General features: G+C 37.2%; 1 protein-coding gene across 2 annotated transcripts in view; it reads right to left on the bottom strand.

Moving 5' to 3' along the window:
• Positions 1 to 21,034, bottom strand: part of LOC111152136 (small ArfGAP 1) — a 174,560-nt gene that overhangs the window by 68,940 nt on the left and 84,586 nt on the right. The window contains exons 5-6 of one of the 2 annotated variants that reach the window (XM_022510440.1): positions 18,255 to 18,335; positions 6,640 to 6,720 (exon numbers count right to left, since the gene is read on the bottom strand). In XM_022510440.1, coding sequence (XP_022366148.1) covers positions 6,640 to 6,720; positions 18,255 to 18,335 — 162 coding nt within the window. The remainder of the gene's footprint in view (positions 1 to 6,639; positions 6,721 to 18,254; positions 18,336 to 21,034) is intronic. The other variant, XM_022510441.1, reaches the window with a different exon arrangement.

Here is a 21,034-nt window from a genome sequence, read left to right on the forward strand (position 1 = left end):
ATAGGTACATAATTATGTCCCCCCCTCAGTATAATTATCTCAGAGAGGAACTTGAATAAAGTCTATGAAAATATAAATCTTTGATAAAAGATTTGATATAAATCTTTGATAAAAGATATAAATCTTTGATAAAATAAGCTACATTATTCTATTAAGATATCCATCACATATAAAAACAATGGTACAATCATATGGTATTTGTCTATTGTACACCCGAAACTAGTATTACACTGTATGTTAACTACCTGAAATTTAAATAAAAACTTTTTAAAAAATGGTGCAATAACACTTAAATAGATAAACAGCTAAATAGAAATATCTAAATATCTTAAAGTAAGCCATTTTTTCCAAATTTTATATACATATGTGGATATATATGTTCTATATAAAAACAGAAATAACTTGCATTAGGAATAACTAAATACCTTTTCTCCTAAACTAGACTTTGTGCTTTAACAGTAAAATAGCTAATGATTAAGAGATCAGAACTACTGCGGATGAGAAACCAGTATAAAATAATATGGAGAACTCAGTGACTAAAGGCCAGCTCTGTAGAACACTGAAAGCCATCTTTATGGGTATTTTAAAATGATTTTAGGAATCTGTCCCTGTGTCAGTAGGTGGAATAATTCTAAATTTAAAACTATTATTGCAAAGAGATCATTTAGTAACCCTGTCATTAATAAATGAAGAAAAGGAGGTTCTGTGGTTAACTGACTGCCAAGGAGACAGTTAACAACAGACCAAGGGCTTGAATAAGGCTCTCTTCCTGACTCTGCTTCTTCCACTGCAACTAATTCTCAAAAAGGGGAGGATCTCAACAAACTGTTTCTGTAGGTAAAGTTTTATTGGAAAATATTCATTTACTGTTCGTTTTTAATTGAGTAGTTGTGACAGATACCTTATGATCTACAGCCTAAAATGTTTACCATATGGTTCTTTACAGAAAAAAGTTTGCTGACTCTGAAGATTTTTTTATCATACAATTCAGAAAGTTCAGAACTTCACCAATAATAACCCATATGATGGGTTGTAATAAATAATACTAAATCCAGAACAACATTAACAGTTACCTTAAAAGGGGTTAATCCCGCCACCACCACCACCACCAAGGAGTTGACTATTTGTCCATTTTCCATATTTGACAAAGACAGACTTCTTTTAGAAAAGAAAAACTATAAAACTTAGAACCTTCTAAAGGAGAAATTAAGATCTGATCATTTAAAATGAAAGAGAATTCATATATATTCCTATAATGTAAGATTAGTTCTCATCTACATGAATATATTTATAGATCACTGGCTATTTGGGAGAGAGCATAGTAGATAAATCTAAGCAAAATGAATTAGAGAGGTCAAATGTATGACAGAATATTTTAGAAAAAGTCAAATTCATACACAATTTTTCAGGAGAATATCTACGGCACAAAGATATCTATATATATATATAATTTATATATTTATATAAACATCTACCCTATTAATCACTTGATTTGTTAAACTTTTAGCTTTTACCTCACTCTTCTCAAAAAAAAAAAAAAAGCAAACATGCCTCCAGCTGACCCTGTTAGTAACAGATGCTCACACACCACAAAAAATATAAACCTCAGTGAGACTTAAATACAAAATACAGTTTAAACAAAAGAAATAGACTGCTCAAGGAAAACAAGTTTATTTAAAGAAGAAAGAAGTCCCCACTAGAAGCTAATAAATCAGTAAAAGTTATTAATTTACTAGTGAAAATAGCATGGGATGAGGTTACATACAAACACACAACTCTTTTTTAAGGAATCCTGGACAGTTAGTTACAAAATGATGTAGGATGTACAATAGGACTAAAAATTGCAATAACAAAGAAACTTGAAGACATGTATGTCAAATGAGAACACACACAAACACACAGAACCTGAGACTTAAATCAGAAGATGTGGGTTCAAATCTCTTGAGTTGCCAACAACTGTTAATACTGAGCAAGTTACTTCTTGGTGCTTTAAGGTCCTTCTAGGATATTCTTTTACTTCTTCTCTTTTCTTTTTTTCTTTTCTTTCCTTTTCTTTCTTTCTCTCTCTCTTCCTTTCTTTCTTTTTAGAGAGGGACAGAGGGACAGAGGGAATCCCACACAGGGCTTGAGATCATGACCTGAGCTGAAATCAAAGGTCAGATGCTTAACTACCCAGGTGCCCCTAATTTACTTCCTTATAAAATAAGGGATTTGGACTAGAGTTGTAAGGTTCCTTCTAACCCCCAAATTAACTATTTTTTGTCTTAGATTTTATTTATTTGAGAGCAAGAGAGAGAGAGAGAGCATGAGAAGGGGGTAAGGGCAGGAGAGGAGAAGCAAACTCCCTGCTGGGCAGGGAGCCCAATGCAGGGCTAGATTTCAGGACCCTAGGATCATGACCTGAGCTGAAGGCAGACACTTAACCTACTCAGCCACTCAGGTGCCCCTTAACTTACTTTTTTTTAAAGACTTACTTATTTATTTGAGAAAGAGACAACAAGAGCATGAGTAGGAGGGGCAAAGGGAAAAGGAGAGATCGAAATTCAAGCAGACTCCGCCAAGATGAGCATGGAGCCTAACGTGGGACTTGATCTCATGACCCTGATATCATGACCTGAGCCGAAACCAAGAGTCAGATGCTTAATGGACTGCACCACCCAGCTGCCCCAAATTAAGTTATTTGTAAGTAACCATTTATTAAATCACTACTATGTGTCAAGAACCATATTAATGACTTAATAACCTGTAGAAATTAGTGAATTTAGAAAAAGTATTTTAGGATAAATAATCCCTATCCAGTCTCATTCTTTTAAATACATGATGAGATAGGAGATGAGTTTAATATGTGCTGCCTTATAAAATTAGTATAATTGTTCTTCAAAATCAGACTCTATGAATTCTCTAACTAAACTAGGTGACATTAGGCAAATCGTATATTCTAAGTCTCCATTTATAACATGGGACCACCAACAATAATTCTGTAGTTTTTGTGAGGAGTAAAGATAACATATACAGGTGAAAAGTTGAAAGATTTCCTTTGATGTCAGAAATAAGACAAGGAGGCCCTATCACTGATTCAAAAACTAGAAATAAGGAGAGCAATAAAATCAGCTCAATAAAGTTACAAAGCTAAGATATTTGCAAACACATAACTTAAAAAAGACTAGGACCCTCTATGTGTGTGTAAGCGTGTGCATAGATTGATATAAATGAATGAGGAAAAGCAAGCAATCCAATTGAAAAAAACAGACAAGAGATCCAAACCAGAACTCCAAAAGAGGAAAATCTCTGACAATACTATACAATGTATAGAATGTGCCCAGACCAGAATACATTTGGTATACAATTTGGACAACAGTTTAACCTTATCTAGTCAAGTTCAAGATATGGGCAGATTATGATCCAACAACTGCACTCATAAGTATATCTTAAAGAAATATGTGCTTAGATGCCGTACAGAAGTCTTCACAGCAGCACTGTTTATAACGGGTAAAGCCTGGATATAATCCAAACATTATTAACAGCTGAACGGATAAATAAAATAAGGAGCATATATATAATAGAATACTACAAAACAATTAACTGAATAAACTATAACTAAATATAATATGATTGACCGACCCTTATAAATAAAATGTAAACTAAAGAAGGCAAAATACAAAAGAATACTTGTGATATCATTTCATTCATATGTTAAAAAACAGAAAGAAATAAACCACACTGTTCAGAAATACATGCAGAGGAGGTGAAACTATTTCTAAAACACAAATAAATTTTTATCTCTGGGGAGAAGGGAAGTGATTATTTCACTGGGAATGGTGTTGGGAGGGGGGCGGCTTCTGGGGTGTTGGCCATGATCTATTTCCTAACTTAGATCGTGAATACATGGGTGATCCCTCTACACATATGTTGTATATGTACAACTGTACACATAATTTGTACACCTGTCAGTTTCTGGCACATAAGAAATAGTTAAGAAAGACACTATTACTTTATGATGATGATATTATTCTTACTATTTCTACTACTTTCACTGATATTACCACTAATTTCTCATCTGCAGACTATATATGACCCCTTAAAATATAAGATCAGAGAGAATATGAAGAAAAATGCCTGTATATGAAAATGTCTACATGCTTATAAAACTTCTTTGTGCTATTTCCTTTGTTTCCCTACTGTTACGCTTCTAAATGTTTCTTCCTTCTTATATACTCTGCACTATCTTGACCACAAAATTTTGATAAGAATCAAAGTTTTTCCCTCTAGATGATTATTCTTCCAGCAAGGAACCCACCATTAGCAGCAGGAGTCCTAAACCTCTGCAGGTTGAGTAAGAATAACAGATGATAGGTAAAATGATTTTAATAAAACCTAAGTATCGAAAGGCAATAGTATAGGAACCATAGATTCTCACTGCTCACACATCCTGAACTGTTCTTCTCAAGCTCCCAACCCTGAGGCTCATTTCTCAGGTAATTGCTGTAGCCCTTTTCCATACACAGCAACAGAAAGCAAGTATTTACATCCAAGGCTGTGAAATGTTACACAGTCACTACATCAAAATGCTCACTGTATTTCAATGGTAAGGTTTTTATATAAGAGAGAAAATAAATATATAATGTTTTGAAAGTGGTTACATCTTGTGAGGTACAACAAAAACTATTTTTGGTATTTCCAATTTTTGGCAATAAAAGATAACATCTACTATTGATTCTAAAATTCCTTTGTAATGCAACTGGAAATTTTAAGAAATTTCACTTAAAGTTTACTGATGCATATTGGGGTGCTGAATGGCTCAGTCAGTTAAGTGTCTTGGTTTCAGCTCAGCTCACGATCTCAGGACTATGAGATAGAGCTCCACTTCAGCCTCTGCACTCAGCATGGAGTCTCCTTAGGATTCTCTTCTCCCTCTGCCCCTCACCCCTAGGCTTGTGTGTACGCATGCTCTTTCTCTCTAGATCTTTAAAAAAACAAAACAAAGCTTATTCATGCATGTTAAAGTTAGCAGAGAATTAAACCTATTTAAGTAACCAGGTTATAATTACCAACTTAATTACTCCTTTGAAAAAAATGTAATATTTAACATCTAAATTTAATTTGATGGAAGGTAAGAATTTAATTCAATAAACTATCATAAAAACAAAGTAATATTCAAAGAAATTAATTTTAACTGAAAATAAGTATTTCAAAAAAATATTTCAAAGAATTCTACTTAGCAAAGGTCTTATAGTCCTATCATTTGCAGTTTATTAATTGTTCTTCAAGACCTTGGAATCAAGACAGTATGAGATGAAAAACACCAGTGAATCAATGTACATGTATTTATCCTAAACATCTACTACAAACAAGAAACTGTTAGAAATACAAAGAAACAAAGACTTGGTCCCCACCTGACTGATGCATAATCTCAGGAAACACAACATCTATGCATCTGTGTTAGGTAAGAAAATTTATCTAAAAATACAATTAAACAATAATACAAAGTAGAAAGTAATAATATCAAACGTATAGCAATGTTGCCAGAATTTTGAGGAAGGGAAAAGTGTCATTAGTTGAGATATTAGAGGGGTTTCATGCAAAAAGTTAGAATGAGTAAGCTTTAGGTAAGAAGTGGGGAAAGGAAAGGACATTCTTACAACTCTCTGAAGGTAAAGATTACTTTAATAAATGACAGAGAAAGAACTAGTATGTACCTGCACTGTACACTTGAAGTGGATGTACCTTGTATATGTAATTTATGCCTTGGTTAGGTCAATTTTTAAAATTTTAACAAGTATCAAGGATGGTCCCTTTACTGATGATTCCTCTATCATGCTTCCATACTCACAATCAAATACATTCAAAGCCAAGCTGCCATAATTATTTACCCAATGCCTTTTAAAAAGCTAATGTTCTCTCTCCCTCTAGTTTGCCTAAGCACATCTATCTTGCACATCACTGCCAAAATAATCTTCCAAAAGAACCTTTCTGAATTAGGTCCACCTCTACAGACTTTGGAATCTTACCCACAGGCTTTCCTCCAAAAAAAAAAAAACAATCAAGATGGACTTTAAGGTTCTCTACAACTTGAGCTCAATCTACCATGCTGGTCTTATTTTTCACTACTCTTAATACATAGATATACATCTTTCTTCAAATATTTTTTCTATAGAGGTACTATTTTTCTAAATATACTTTGTCTATTTTCAGTTTCTATACCTGTCCTCAAGGTATTCCCTCCAAATGATATATTCTTGCCTTTCACCTTAACCCTACCTACAACTCAAAATTTACCTCAAATGTTTACACTTAAGCATCAACTCTTTTCTGAACACCCTTCAGGTATGATCTCTCCATTCTCTAAACTTTCACCAAAATCTGTCCGTGAAAACTAAAAAAAACATTTTTCTTTATGTCATTCATAAGAGAATACTAGTCCTTGAGGAGTTCTCCTGATCTATATCCATAGATACATAACAGACTAAAATTTATACAGGACAATATAAAAGGACATGCTTAGTACATATTTTCATTCAAAAATTACTTAACAAAAGAATGATTATTCACATATTGTAAATATCCCAAAAGACATTCATATGTAAGACTACAAAAATAAGAAGGTAATCTTAATGGATTTAAAAAAAAAATGAATTTTACCTTTTCAGTTGTAAGAGGTTTTGTGGGCTTTTCTGGCTCCTTTTCTTTCTTTTTCTCTTCCTTTTTTTTTTCCTTTTCTTTCTAAAACACAGACCATAGTTTTGATAAGTTTACTTTGTAAAAAATGTCAGCTCTTAGCACATTTTTATTTTATTAGTTTGAGTCATTATTTGAGGAAGTGTTCAGTGATGACAATATCCAGTGATACTGAAATACAAAAGTAAACAGCAAATTCATATTGTCATTGAACTTACATGTTGGTAACACAACAAAGAATATCTTTTCTTTAAAAAATTTAAGACAGGTGAAACGATTTGGAACTTCTTTGAGATTTTATAATTCATTTTAAACAAATGAGTCCTCTACTCAATAAATTCTCACTGTATCTTTACATCAGGTTAGGCTTCCTAATAGCAACCACAATGTTGAGATTTGAATAAGAAGAAAAAGTAAACTGACTGCTAAAAGAGAATTCCTTATCACACAGATGAAGACAGATTACAACATGTGAACATGAGGCAAAAAGGGAAAAAATGCCTTAATTTTAAAAAATATCACAAAACAGGGAGCACCTGTGTGGCTCAGTTTGTTAAGCACCAATTCTTGATTTCAGCTCAGGTCATGATCTCATGGGTCATATGATCAAGCCCCATGCTCGCCCGGAAGTCTTCCTGAATATTCTCTCCCTCTGCCCCCTCCCGCCACTTGCACGCTCTCCCTCTCTTTTTAATAAATAAATAAATCTTAAAAATATCACAAAACATGCTTAGTGTACTACATAATGCTGTGATTTTTAAAAGAACAAATACAATAATTTTCTCATAAAAAAATGTTAAGGATATGCCTAGTATCAAAGCAAACTGATTAGTGGATTTAATCCAATCCAATCTAGGTAAACTGTATTGGTACTATGATGTCCATAGTTTGCATTTCCAAGAAGAATAAAGCAGGGTATAACATTAAAAACTTAAGGGCCACAAACATGCCAAAAAAGAAAAAATGAAATAAAAGATTAAACCATGATCATTTATAAGACATTTAAGGTAAGAGATACCTAGAAACCTAGAAGTGAATCACTACTACAAATGAGTATTAATTAGTACCTTAGTTTCCTAGCAGCAAATGGGAAAAGATAAACTGATGAACCTAGGAAAGGCAGAATAATAAATACACAAAACTTAGTCAAAATGCCTATGGGTTTGTTTGTACCTGTGTCTTTCAATGGTATTTGACACAACCTCTCTCAACGGTAAATAATTATTTATAATTGAGAAAAGACAATACTGGCAATTCCGAGGCTGTAACATAGGCATAAAATAAAAGTTCCTATGAGCAAAACACTGTGATAATCACCTTCCTTTCTAATTTAATTTATACAATAAGTGTCTGGAAAAAATGTCATCATAGTCATTCTACAAATAAAGAGAAAAAAAAAAAAAAACTTAGGAAAGCAAGGAGAAAGCCACACAGCTTATCAGTGGGAGGACCGAGGGAAGACAGACCCAAACTCTCATGTCACGACTCATTGTCATCCAGTGCAGCACTGGTATTTATTATTATTCTTTCATACAACAATGGTTAATATTTACTGAACCCTTACTATGCGCAAGATGCTGTCCTTACTCACCGAATCCTTAAAACAACTTTATAAATAACCTTATCCCATTTACTAAGTGAAGAATAAATGAAATCTGCACCTCTACCTCTGAAACCAGTAATACATTATATGTTAATTAAATTTTAAAAAATTAAAAAATAAACCCAAAGCTAATATAAAAACTGAAATGTGCACAAATCCTTTACCTATTATGAAATGTTTTCTAGATATTATTAATCAAATTTGGTGAGGAAGGCAATGTGATTAAACATTCTCACTAATACATTGGGGATGAACTGTTTTACACCCTCAAAGAACTATTAATTTCTCAAGGAAGGCACTATCCTGAGAGCAGAGAAGAAGCTTGTCTTTCTAATCACTATGACTGGTAGAAACATATAACATCAGCAAAAATGAATTATTAGATTATATAGCTGGATTTAATAAAGCGAGCACAATTTGGTGCTCTTCACCACTGGAATGTCAGCTGCTAAAATATGGCTGTCATCTAATCTGATTATGGCAGGGGTATTATGACACAAGCTTTGAAGTAACATTAAAAACACTGGCTCTAAATTCAGGTCATATAGTTTGATCCACAGATGACTACCATCTCTAGAATCAAAAGCTGCTAAGAGATCAGAATACTGTGAGAACCTAATTTGTTTTAAACTATTTTCTCAGCAAGAACAAAATATAGCTGTGTTTGGTATTCTAAAATAGTTCCGGAAACTTGGTTGCTATATATACAAATGATATAGTGAAACAGACCTTCTGTATAAAAAAAAACAAAAAACAGGGGTGTCTGGGTAGCTCAGTGGGTTAAGGCCTCTGCCTTCAGCTCAGGTCATGATCCCAGGGTCCTGGGATAGAGCCCTGCATTGGGCTCTCTGCTCGGCAGGGAGCCAGCTTCCTCCTCTCTCTCTCTCTCTGCCTCTCTGCCTACTTGTGAACTCTGTCAAAACAAAACAAAACAAAAACAAACAAACAAAAAACAATAAAAAACACCAAAAAACAAAAAACAAAAAAACCCAAAACTGGAATAAATGTCCAGTTTCTATAAGATAGAGAAAAACATGTTTTGGGTTCATTATACTCAAACTATACTTGAGTGATGTGATTAAAGGTCTACAAAAAATTTTTATTATGTACTCCTACCTTAAGTTGTGAGCATATATACTCTATCATGCATATATATTTCTTTATAAAGTATATATAACACTATATTATGCACATTATAAAACATGTATAATAGAAATTTTGAAAGGGGTGCCTGGGTGGCTCAGTGGGTTAAAGCCTCTGCCTTCAGCTCAGGTCATGATCCCAGGGTCCTCGGATCGAGACCCGCATCGGGCTCTCTGCAAGGCAGGAAGCCTGCTTCCTCCTCTCTCTCTGCCTGCCTCTCTGCCTACTTGCGATCTCTCTCTGTCAAATAATAAAATCTTAAAAAAAATAAAAATAAAAATAAATACATTAAAAAAAAAGAAATTTTGTAAGGATTACATTAAAAAAGCACATATAGACATCATAAATGAACTACCTCAGGGTTCTAATATTTAATGCTAAAGACGTCAGACTTTGGAGACCACTGAATTAGATCAATGCCCTTCTTTTAAAACACTGAAGTATAATTTACACATAACACATAATTTCAGGTATACAAAATGATTCAATACTTATATAATACTGCAAAATGATCACCATCATAAGTGTAGTTTCCTTCTGTCAGCATACAAAGTTTTTTAAGTGAAATACAGTACGGTTGCCCTAGTCACCATGCTATACATTACTACACATAACCAATAAGACCAACAGTAGGGAGCTTACTGCCTGTGTTTTTTTCCTAGTAGTTCTATGACTTCAAATCTTGCCTTCAAGTCTTCAATCCATACTGAGTTTATTTTTGTATATAGAATAAGATACTGGTCCAGTTTTCCCAAACCATCTATTGAAGAGACTGTCCTTTCTCCACTGTACATTCTCACCTCCTCTGGCATAAATTAACTGACCATATATAGGTGGGTTTAATTCTATGCTCTCTATTCTGCTGTAGTAATCTATGTATCTGTTTTTATGCCAATACCATACTGTCTTGATTACCATACCTTTGTAATATAGTTTGAAATCAAGGAATGTGATGCCTTCAGCTTTGTTCTTTTTCAAGATCACTTTACCTATTCAGGATCTTTTGTGGTTCCACATAAATTTTAGAGACGTTTGTTCTATTTCTGCGAAAAATGTGACTGGGATTTTGATAACAATTGCACTGAATCTACAAACTGCTTTGGGTAATACATTTTAACAACATTAATTATTCCAATCAATGAACATATAATTTCCATTTATTTGTGTCTTGTTTCATTCATCAGTATCTTGTACTTTCCAGTGTAGACGTCTTCCACCTCCTTGGCTAAACTTCTTCTTAGGTGTTTTATTCTTTTTGATGTGACTGTAAATGAGATTGTTTTCTTAATTTCTCTTTCTAACCATCTATTGCTAGTGTATAGAGAGAACAGGTATTTGTATACTGATTTTGCATCCTGCAACTTTACTGAAGTTGTTTCTTAGTTCTCACAGTTTTTTTTTTTTTTTAAAGAAGATTTTATTTATTCATTTTAGAGAGCGAGAACACACGTGTGCACATGTGTGTGCAGGCAGAGGTGGGGAGAGGGAGAGAGAGAGAATCCCAAGTAGACCCTGTGCTGAGCACAGAGCCTGACAGGGAGCTTGATCCCAGGACCCTGAGATCATGACCTGAGCTGACATCAAGAGTTGGGCACCCAACGAGCTGAGCCACCCAGATGCCCCTAAGATGTTTTCCTTCATAGCAGAACTTAGAGCCTTGAAAATTCATTGTCACTATTTTGCAAATCTGTTTGGTCCTTGGTACCCTTTTTCTCATGCGGACTTTGGGGCTACTGCTGTACAAAGAACATTACCCATTCCATTTCCCACCTCTGGCAGCTAAGGAAACAAGTTCCCAGAGAGAAATTTGTGAGAGTCCTGGTGTCATCAGATGTGGGAGTAGACTGAAAGCCTGTCCAGTTCTCTTTCCACTAGGCTTTTTCCATGCCATTTGTTATTCTCACAGCTTTTTGGTGGAGCTTCACGGACTTCTATATATAAAATCATGTTGTCCACAAATAACAATTTTGCTTCTTCCTAATTTGGAAGCATTTTTATCTTTTTCCCGCCTAACTAGTCCAGCTAGAATTTCCAATACTATGCTGAATAGAAGTGGTGAGAGTGGGCATCCTTGACTTGTTCCTGACCTTAGAGGAAAAGCTTTTAGCTTTTCATCGTTGAGCATGATATTAGCTGTGGGGTTTGTCATATATGACCTTTATTATGTTGAGGTACATTTCCTTCATTCTTGCTTTGATGAGTTTTTATCATAAAGGATTTTGAACTTTGTCAAAGGCTTTTTTTGGCATCTGTTCAGATTATCATGATTTTTATCCTTAATTTGTTAATACCGTAGATCGTGTTGATTGATTTGCAAAGGTTTAGCCCTCCTCACATCCCTTCAATAAATCCCATTTGGTCATGGTGTGTGTTTTGGATCTTTTCATCTATATTCATCAGGGATACTGGCCTGTAGTTTTCTTTTTATTTTTTTTGTAATTGTGTTATGTTAGTCACCATATAATACATCATTAGTTTTTGATGTAGTGTTCCAAGATTCATTGTTTATGTGTAACACCCAGCGCTCCACGCAATACCACCATCAGGCTCACCCATCCCCTCACCTCCCTCCCCTCTAAAACCCTCAGTTTGTTTCTCAGAGTCCACAGTCTCTCATGCTTCATCTCCCCCTCCGATTTCCAACCCCTGCACTTTTCCCTTCCTTCGCTTAATGTTCTCCATGTTATTCCTTATGTTCCAAAAGTAAGTGAAACCATATGATAACTGACTTTCTCTGCTTGACTTATTTCATTCAGCATAATCTCCTCCAGTCCCATCCATGTTGATACAAAAGTTGGGTATTCATCCTTTCTGATGGCTGAGTAATATTCCATGGTATATATGGACCATATCTTCTTTATCCATTCGTCTGTTGAAGGGCATCTCGGCTCTTTCCAGTTTGGCTATTGTAGACATTGCTGCTATGAACATTGGGGTACATATGGCCCTTCTTTTCACTACATCTGTATGTTTGGGGTAAATACCTAGTAGTGCAATGCCAGGTCATAGGGTAGCTCTATTTTTAATTTTTTTCAGGAATCTCCACATTGTTTTTCAAAGTGGCTGCATCAACTTGCATCCCCACCAACAGTGTAAGAGGGTTCCCCTTTCTCCACATCCTCTCCAACATCTGTTGCCTTGTTAATTTTTGCCATTCTAACTGGTAAGGTGGTATCTCAATGTGGTTTTGATTTGAATTTCCCTGATGGCTAATGATGATGAACATTTTTTCATGTGTCTGCTAGCCATTTGTATCTCTTCTTTGGAGAAGTGTCTGTACATGTCTTCTGCCCATTTTTTGACTTACCTGTTTTTGGGGGGTGTTAAGTTTTACATATTTTACACCTAACAGACTGAGTCTTCCAGGTGCCCCTACTCTGATTCTTTTTTATATTTCTATCTTTTCAATGAATTTCTCAGTGAGTTCATCCATTTTTCTCTCCAGTTTAGTGATCATCTTTATGACTATTACTTTGAACCCTTTATCAGGTAGATTGCTTAACTCCTTTTAGTTTAGTTCTTTTTCTGAAATTTGGTCTTATTTTTTCACTCAGAACACATTCTTCTGTCTCCCTGGTTTATCTGACTGCTTTTATACATTAAGTAGGTCAGCTACATCTCCCTATCTTGAAGGTAGTGGTGTTATGAAGAAAGTATCTTGTGGGGCCCAGAAACACAAGCTCCCCAGTCACTAGAAACAAGTAGTCCTCTGTATGGGCTGCATGCGCCCTCCTGCTGCGACTGGGCCATTAGTGCCAGGGGCATGCTGGTGGGTGGGGCTGGCTCCAATGCCAGGCTGTTATTACTGTGGGCACACTGCAAGGATGGAGCTGGCCTCAGCCCAGCTGGTGAAGAGGCCTGGCTATGGTTGCTGCAGACATGCTGGTGGGGGCAGCTGGCCACCAGAATGGCTGGCTGCAAGGCCTAGCCACACCTGTTGCAGGCATGCTGGTATGCAGGGCTGGCCCCCATTTTATGGGGCATGAGTCACTTTGGAGCAGTGTCTGTCCCAGCCAAGGCTTCCCACCGTGGGGGAGGTGGGTAGAAGTTGCTTTGGGTGGGGCACTGATCCCGACAGAGGTTGCCTGCCAGGTTGTGGTGGGATAGGAGACACTTTGAAGGGTGCCTACAGGGGTAGGCTAGTCTGCAGGGGAACATGAAACGGGGTGAATGGTTGCTAGTGAGGCTGATGGGAAGGGTGTCAGAAAAAGTGTCTGCCGGAACTGGGTCAGCTAAAGGAGGACAAAAATGTGGTGCCCTCCAGTACTGTGTTCCCTGGAGAGAGTTCCTACAGATTCTCGCCCCTCTGGCACACGCCCTAATATTAGTCAATCTCCTTCATGCATGTTCCAGGCACTTTTACAACTGCTACCTCTGTTCTGGGTCTCCAAGCAAGTGAAACTGTTTGTTCATGGACTCTTTAAAAGCAGGGTCTTCATTCCCTCTAGGCGTCTTGGCCTCATAGAGTTAAGCTCCATTGATGTGCAAAGCCAGATGTTACAGAGGCTTTAACTTCCCAGTGCGGATACCCCCAGGGCAAGAGGAGCCCAATATGGGGCTTGAACGCCCCTCACTTCTCAGGGAGGACCTTTATACCTTGATATTTCTCCCACTTATGCTTTACTGTGCTAGGGGTTCATTTCCCAATCTGACCACGTCTCTGCCCCTCCTATTCTTCTTGACATGGCTTTTTTTTTTTTTTTTTAATTAACATACAATGTATTATTTGCTTCAGGGGTACAGGTCTGTGAATCATCAGTCTTACATGATTCACAGCACTCACCATTGCACATACCTTCCCCAATGTCCATAACCCTGCCACCCTATCCCTCCCCCGCCCCCCCCCCAGCAACCCTCAAGTCTGTTTCCTAAGATTAAGAGTCTCTTGTGGTTTGTCTCCCTCCCCAGTCCCATCTTGTTTCATTTTTTTCCCTACCTACCCCCCACCAACCACCCCCCCACCTCTCAAATTCCTCATATCAGAGATATGATAATTGTCTTTCTCTGATTGACTTGTTTCTCTTAGCATAATACCCTCTAGTTCTATCCACATCATTACAAATGGCAAGATTTCATTTTTCGATAGCTGCATAGTATTACATTGTGCGTGTGTGTGTGTGACATCTTCGTTATCCATCCATCTGTTGATGGACATCTAGGTTCTTTCCATACTTTGACATTGCTTTTTAAAATATCTTTAGCTGTTAAATATCTAAGAACTGTTCTGCTAGTCTTCAGGTTCTTCTCAGAGAGTTGCTTTACATGTAGTTCGAGCCTTGGTATCTCCATGGGAGGTGAACTCAGGATCTTCCTATGCCACCATCTTCCCATGAGTCTACCTTTAACTTTTAACATTTTAATTATAGGATGTGTTGGCACGGATCTCTTTGGGTTCACCTTTTATTTGGAACTCCCTGGGCTTCCTGGATCTGTGTGACTGTTTCCCTCCCCAGGTTAGGAAAGTTTTCATCCATTATTTCTTCAAATAAGTTTTGGTCCCTTCTGCTCACCCCCTTCTGCAGCTCCTATAATATGACTGTCATTCAGCTGTGAATGTTACTTATGTTGTCCCATAGGTCTCTTAGGTTATCTTTGTTTTTAGAAAAAAAAAAAAAAAAAAAAAAATTTTTTTTTTTTTAACCCCTGCTGCTGTTTGGGTTAGTTCCACTGCCCTGTCTGCCAGGTCACTGAGCTGTTCTTCTGCTTCATCTTATTACTGATTCTCTCTAGCATATTTTTCTAGTTCAGTCATTGTATTCTTCAGCTCTGTGACTTCCATTTGATATTTTCTTATATTTTCTATCTCTGTTGAAATTGTCTTCATCCATTCTTCTCCCAAGATCAATGAGCATCTTTATGACTATTACTTTGAATTCTTTATCAGGTAAATTACTTATCTCCATTAAGGTTTTTCCCTCTAGAATGTTACCTTATTCTTTCATTTGGATCATATTTCTGTCTCCTCATTTTGCCTAATTCTCTGTTTGTTTCTGTGTATTAGGCAAAATAGTGATCTCTCCTAGTACTGAAGGAATGGCCAGAGGGAGACTGAGAGTTTGTTTCATTCAGTCAACTGTCTGTGTAGTGCCCTGGAGGTAGCAGCCTGCCACAATTGCCTCCAACTGTCTCAGTCCCAAGAGGCCCAGAAATGCAAGGTCCACTATTCACCAGAGCCAGACATACAAGCCCTATGTGAAATACTTGCATTTCCTGGCTTTAGCAGAGTCAGAGGGGAGAACCAGCCCAGGAAGAGCCAGGCCATCCAGTTTGGCAGTGTGGGACTATGGGGGTGCAGAGAAGCAAGGCAAGCAGCACTAGCAACGTAGAAGTAGTGCAAAAATGGTGTCTCCTGGCACCTGTCTTCTGAGAGAGATCCAACTGACCCCTATCCCTCTGGCAGACACTTTAAACTCAGACAATTAATCTCCTTTACATATAGTCTATAAGATTTTTAACTTGCTCCTTTCGTACTAGGTTGCAGGACAAATTAGTCACATTCATATGCCCTTTAAGAGTAGAGTCTTACTTTCCTACAGCTTTTTGGGTATCCTTGACATGAAACCCACTGACGTCCAAAGCCAATTGTTTTGGGGGATCATTTCTCCAGTGCAGGTCCCAAGGGTTGGGGTACCTAACGTGGCTTGCTCCTCAAAGATAAGCTCCATATTTGTAAGATCACTCTCACTTGTGGATTACAGCACCAGGCGTGGGTTTGGTGAGTCCATATCTCTGCTCACCTACCTATCTCAATGTGTCCTTTTTGTTTTTTGTTGTGAAGGAGGTGTTCAGCTAGTTTTCATATCTTTTGTAGAAAAAAATGTTCTATGTGTAATTATAGATTTGGTTTGTCCATGGGAGAAGGGGAGCTTTGGGTCTTTCTATGCTACCATCTTGAATAATCAATGTCCACTCCTTTCTAAGACTTGCAGGCAGGAATCACACAGTACAAAAGTGTGTTAAGGGTTTCAACCCTTTTTCTCACAGGAAAGCAGAGTTCCAGGGCAAATTTTGAAAAGGAAAACTTTGCCTTTGACATTCTTCCACTTTCTCACAGTAATATCCACACTCCTAGAATGCTTCTTTTCTGGGCCTGTGTGTTGACCTAAGATACCTACAACATTCTAACCATGTACTTCATGTTCCATAACTGTCCCCTACAGACTCCTCATGAAGATCCTTTGCTCTGCTAACTCTTAAGTTCAATGTATCCAGGTTTCCATTCTCATGACTCTCTCCTTATCACTCAACACACTTCCCCTGGGCTGCCTTGTAATCTCAATTCTTCTTTCAATCCCTCTCTCTCAACATGTCCCCCAATAGCCCCCAGTCTGGATCTGTCCTCTGGGCTATACACATGTAATATCCAACCACCTACTAAATACCTGGATGTCCCACAGTCATAGTCAACTTTTAATTCATCCCTCCCTCCCTTCCTTTGTTCTCCTCAAACCTGTTCCTCACCATCAGCCTATACCCTTTTCTCCCAGGATAACTCCATCATGTACTGAGATGCTCAAGCCAGACACTGGAAGTCATCAATACATCCCAAACCACTGTCACAATCCACTGATTACTAAATCCCACAGATTCAGTCTTCTCAAAATCTCTTCAAACTACACTCTCCTTTTTATCGCTCTGCTTCCATTTTAGCAATTGCTCCCATCATGTTGGTCATAGATTAAAGCAGCAGGTTCTCAAGCTTTTTCACACCCATCAGTATGTAAGTTATTGTCCACAGAGATAGGAAGCCATGTGATGACAAGAAAATCAGATCCTGTTACCCTTCTTACCCTTAAAAACTCATCATTACAAGTACCAGGTCCTTCAGAGTAAAGACCAAAATCCTTCAGAAGGCTCAGAAATAGGCTGTCCTCTCACTTCTCTCCCTATATTCTAGTCATCTCATCCACTTGCAAATACCCAAATAATCCACTTTACCCACAGGTTTCTTTGGTTTTTTGTTTGTTTCACAAGATGCTTTCTCTGCTTAGAATACATCTTAATCCTTATAGCTAATATTTATTAAGAATTTAAGATATACTGGGGTGCCTGCGTGGCTCAGTTGGTTAAGTGTCTGACTCATGATTTCTGCTTAGGTCATGATCTCAGTCAGGAACACAAGATCAAGCCCAGTGTTGGGTTTTGCTTGGGATTCTCTCTCTCTCCCTCCCATTCCCCACTCATGAATATGCTCTTAAAAAAAAAAATTAAGATGTATCAAAAGCATGCCTTCTATATTAAATACCAGCACAATGAGTAAATGTCAATCACAGCACACACTGTATGGCATTAGAAACCTCTGCAGAGTTAACTGTTTTCCTCCATTACGAACCACTGTCATTCTCTCCAACCACCCCTACCACAAACACATTCTAGTGACTATAACTGATAATTCTATATTCATAAATCTTTATTATGTGTATCTGTATGACTGCTACTATCGCTTGACAATAATTTTCTTTAAATGCTTATAACAACAAAATCTTCTTAAGAAAACATTTCAGTCAAAGACTTTTCTAATACATCAAAGAATTCAATAGCAACTATAAAACAATTCCCATAAATATAAACTAGCAAGGGAAACAACAGAAAATTACTTCTTAAATGTTAAGATATATCTATAGTACAGATAAATCCATCTTCTCAAACTAAACAGATCAAAGCCCTTTAATCCTACTTGCAGCATAGGAAAACATTTTTAGACTGCTATATTTAATATATTTAATACTGGAGACCATTCAAATTATACCACTCCCAAATTACAGCACACTATAAGAGAAGTTCATTTACCACTGAACACTACATTATGTAGCTGTCTAGAACACTACCATACCTCCAATTTGTTTTTCTCAACAGCAGCTTGTAGAGAAGGAGAGGATACCAAAGGCTGAAGAGGAGCATCAGAGGAAGAAATCTGTGGAATGCAGATGAAAAGTCAGAAGAAGAAAGAGAAAAGGTGATAATCAGAACTGACAGGCACAGGAAAAAACCAAAACCCATACATTTCTGAGATATAAAAGCACTTAGAAGTATGTTAACTAAAAAAAAAAAAAAGTATTAAGTGGAGAGCATTGCTTTTTTTAAATTCCCACATGCAATTTCTAAAAATAAAAGTATTTATTACAGAACAGTGTGTGATTTAAAATAGGATTCACTATGATATAAAATTTAAAATGTACTCAGGTAAGATCATCCCAAAAGAATCTGAAAAATAAGCTTCTTGTATGGTAAAATTTTACTCAATGTTACTACTGAAATACTAATGCTCTAAAGCATGAAGACACATTGTTTCAAGTAGCAGGAGAGCATAAATGAATTTTTGTTTTTACTTGTATTAACTATTTTAAGTATGGAAAATAAAACTGTGCTGAAATAGTAAAAAGTTAAGTAAGTTTTAATCAGCTGTTTAAGAAAGAAAAAAAAGGTCTGGGAAGAAGGAGTGGGTTAATGCAATACAAAACTGAGCAGCAGGACTTATCAAAAAGCAATATATACACTTCCTTAAGATCACTATGTACAAACACCATTTCCAGTGTGGTATTTGCTGAATTACCCCAAAGCATTATGCGACAGTTATATATGCACCAGAGGCAATTGATATATGAAAATGGATTTCATCTAAAACCTTTTCATACATCTTCCTACCCAATTTCTACATGCATAGTTGATCACTCTAATGGAAGCATTATCTACCTGCTCTCTTTACTGCCAAAATATAACTGAAATATGTTTACAAAATGCACAGTACATCTTTGGAGCCATAAAACTGACATCTGTATATACTGCCCTATCATATCAAGAGTGCCTCTAAGGAACTGTTTAAAATAAAAGGTGCTATTATACAAAGGTCAAATGTACGTAATGTCAAAATAACATTGCGAGGTGAGTCCTCATTTAATCTACTTGTTACTAAGTTAGTTATGGTTTTAATTCTTGAATCACAACCCAAGATCATAAACTTTAGGGTGTTGTGTGTATTTTTTTATGCTTCAACACTGCTTGTTGGCTCTGTTATAATTGTGAAAATTAGCCATTTATTGACCACTAATGGAAGTTACACATGGCAAAGAAGATTTTAAAAGAAAAACTGCACCTTAAACCCTGGCTTCAAAGTTGCTTTATCCTACTGGACACTTACTTGCTAAAGATCTTTAATTGCCACTTTATGAAGAATATAAGAGACAAAAAAGCACACAAATTCACTTAAGATGATAACCTGTATCATAAAGACCTCTTTGCCCAAGCTCATGTTAATAGCTGAACATAAAATATAAATGAGAAATGGGTATATCAAGCATGTAGAGGGTTACCAACTCATGACAGTTCACTGTAAAAGTGTTTATTCTCCTTCTAACTGATTCGGCCAGCTTTAAAACTCAGAAGCAGCAATATAAAATTATTTAATAAGTAACAGTAATTTAATAAAGCATTTTAATGCTCCCTTCCAAAAAAGTGTTAATACTATGTTTCAGCTAGAAATAAACACAGAGGGTAGTTCAGTAGGAAAGACACTTTAAAAATCAACAGACAGGAGGGAGGAGTCAAGATGGTGGAGAAGTAGCAGGCTGAGACTACTTCAGGTAACAGGAGGTCAGCTAGATAGCTTATCTGAAGATTGCAAACACCTACAAATCCAACGGGAGATCGAAGAGAAGAAGAACAACAATTCTAGAAACAGAAAATCAACCACTTTCTGAAAGGTAGGACTGACGGAGAAGTGAATCCAAAGCGAAGGGAAGACAGATCGCGGGGGGAGGGGCTGGCTACTGGCAAGCGGCGGAGCAATGGAGCACAAAATCGGGACTTTTAAAAGTCTATTCCGCTGAGGGACATCGCTCCAAAGGCTTAACCGGGGTGAACCCCACGCAGGGTCAGCGTGGCCTCAGGTCCCGCAGGGTCACAGAAGGATCGGGGGTGTCTGAGTGTCGTAGAGCTTACAGGTATTAGAACGGGGAAGCCGGCTACAGAGACAGCCGAGGAGTGAGCTCTCAGCTCGGGGTTACCTTGAACCGGTCGCAGGCTCGGTAAGCGCGGAGCGCGGCTAGAGTCCAGGGTGATGGGAGTAATTGGGCACTGTTCTCTGAGGACGCACTGAGGAGTGGGGCCCCAGGCTCTCGGTTCCTCCGGGCTGGAGACTGGGAGGCCTCCATCTTCATTCCCACCCTCCGGAGCTCTTCGGAAAGTGCTCAGGGAACAAAAGCTCCAGAAAGCAAACCTGACGGGATTACTCAGCCCCACCCCTGGTAAGGGCGGTGCAACTTCGCCTGGAGCAAAGGCACTTGAGACTCACTACAACAGGCCCCTCCACCAGAAGATCAACAAGAAACCCCGCCAGGACCAAGTTCACCTACCAAGGAGTGCAATTTCAATACCAAGGAGAGCAGCGGAATTCCAGAGGAGGAGAAAGCAATGCAGGGAACTCATGGCTTTCTCCCCAAGATTCTTTAGCCTTGCAGTTAATTTAATTTTTTTTTCTTTTTCAATTTTTTTTCTCTTCTTCTGCTAAATTTTTTTTAACTTTTACCCTTTTCTTTTTTAACATTTTCTAACTAGTTTATCTAATATATATATTTTTTTCCTTAATATATTTTTTCTTTATTCGTTTTCTTTTTT

The sequence above is a fragment of the Enhydra lutris genome, unplaced genomic scaffold (genome assembly GCF_002288905.1).
Source record: "Enhydra lutris kenyoni isolate GAN:26980312 unplaced genomic scaffold, ASM228890v2 scaffoldscaffold28, whole genome shotgun sequence".
NCBI lineage: Eukaryota > Metazoa > Chordata > Mammalia > Carnivora > Mustelidae > Enhydra > Enhydra lutris.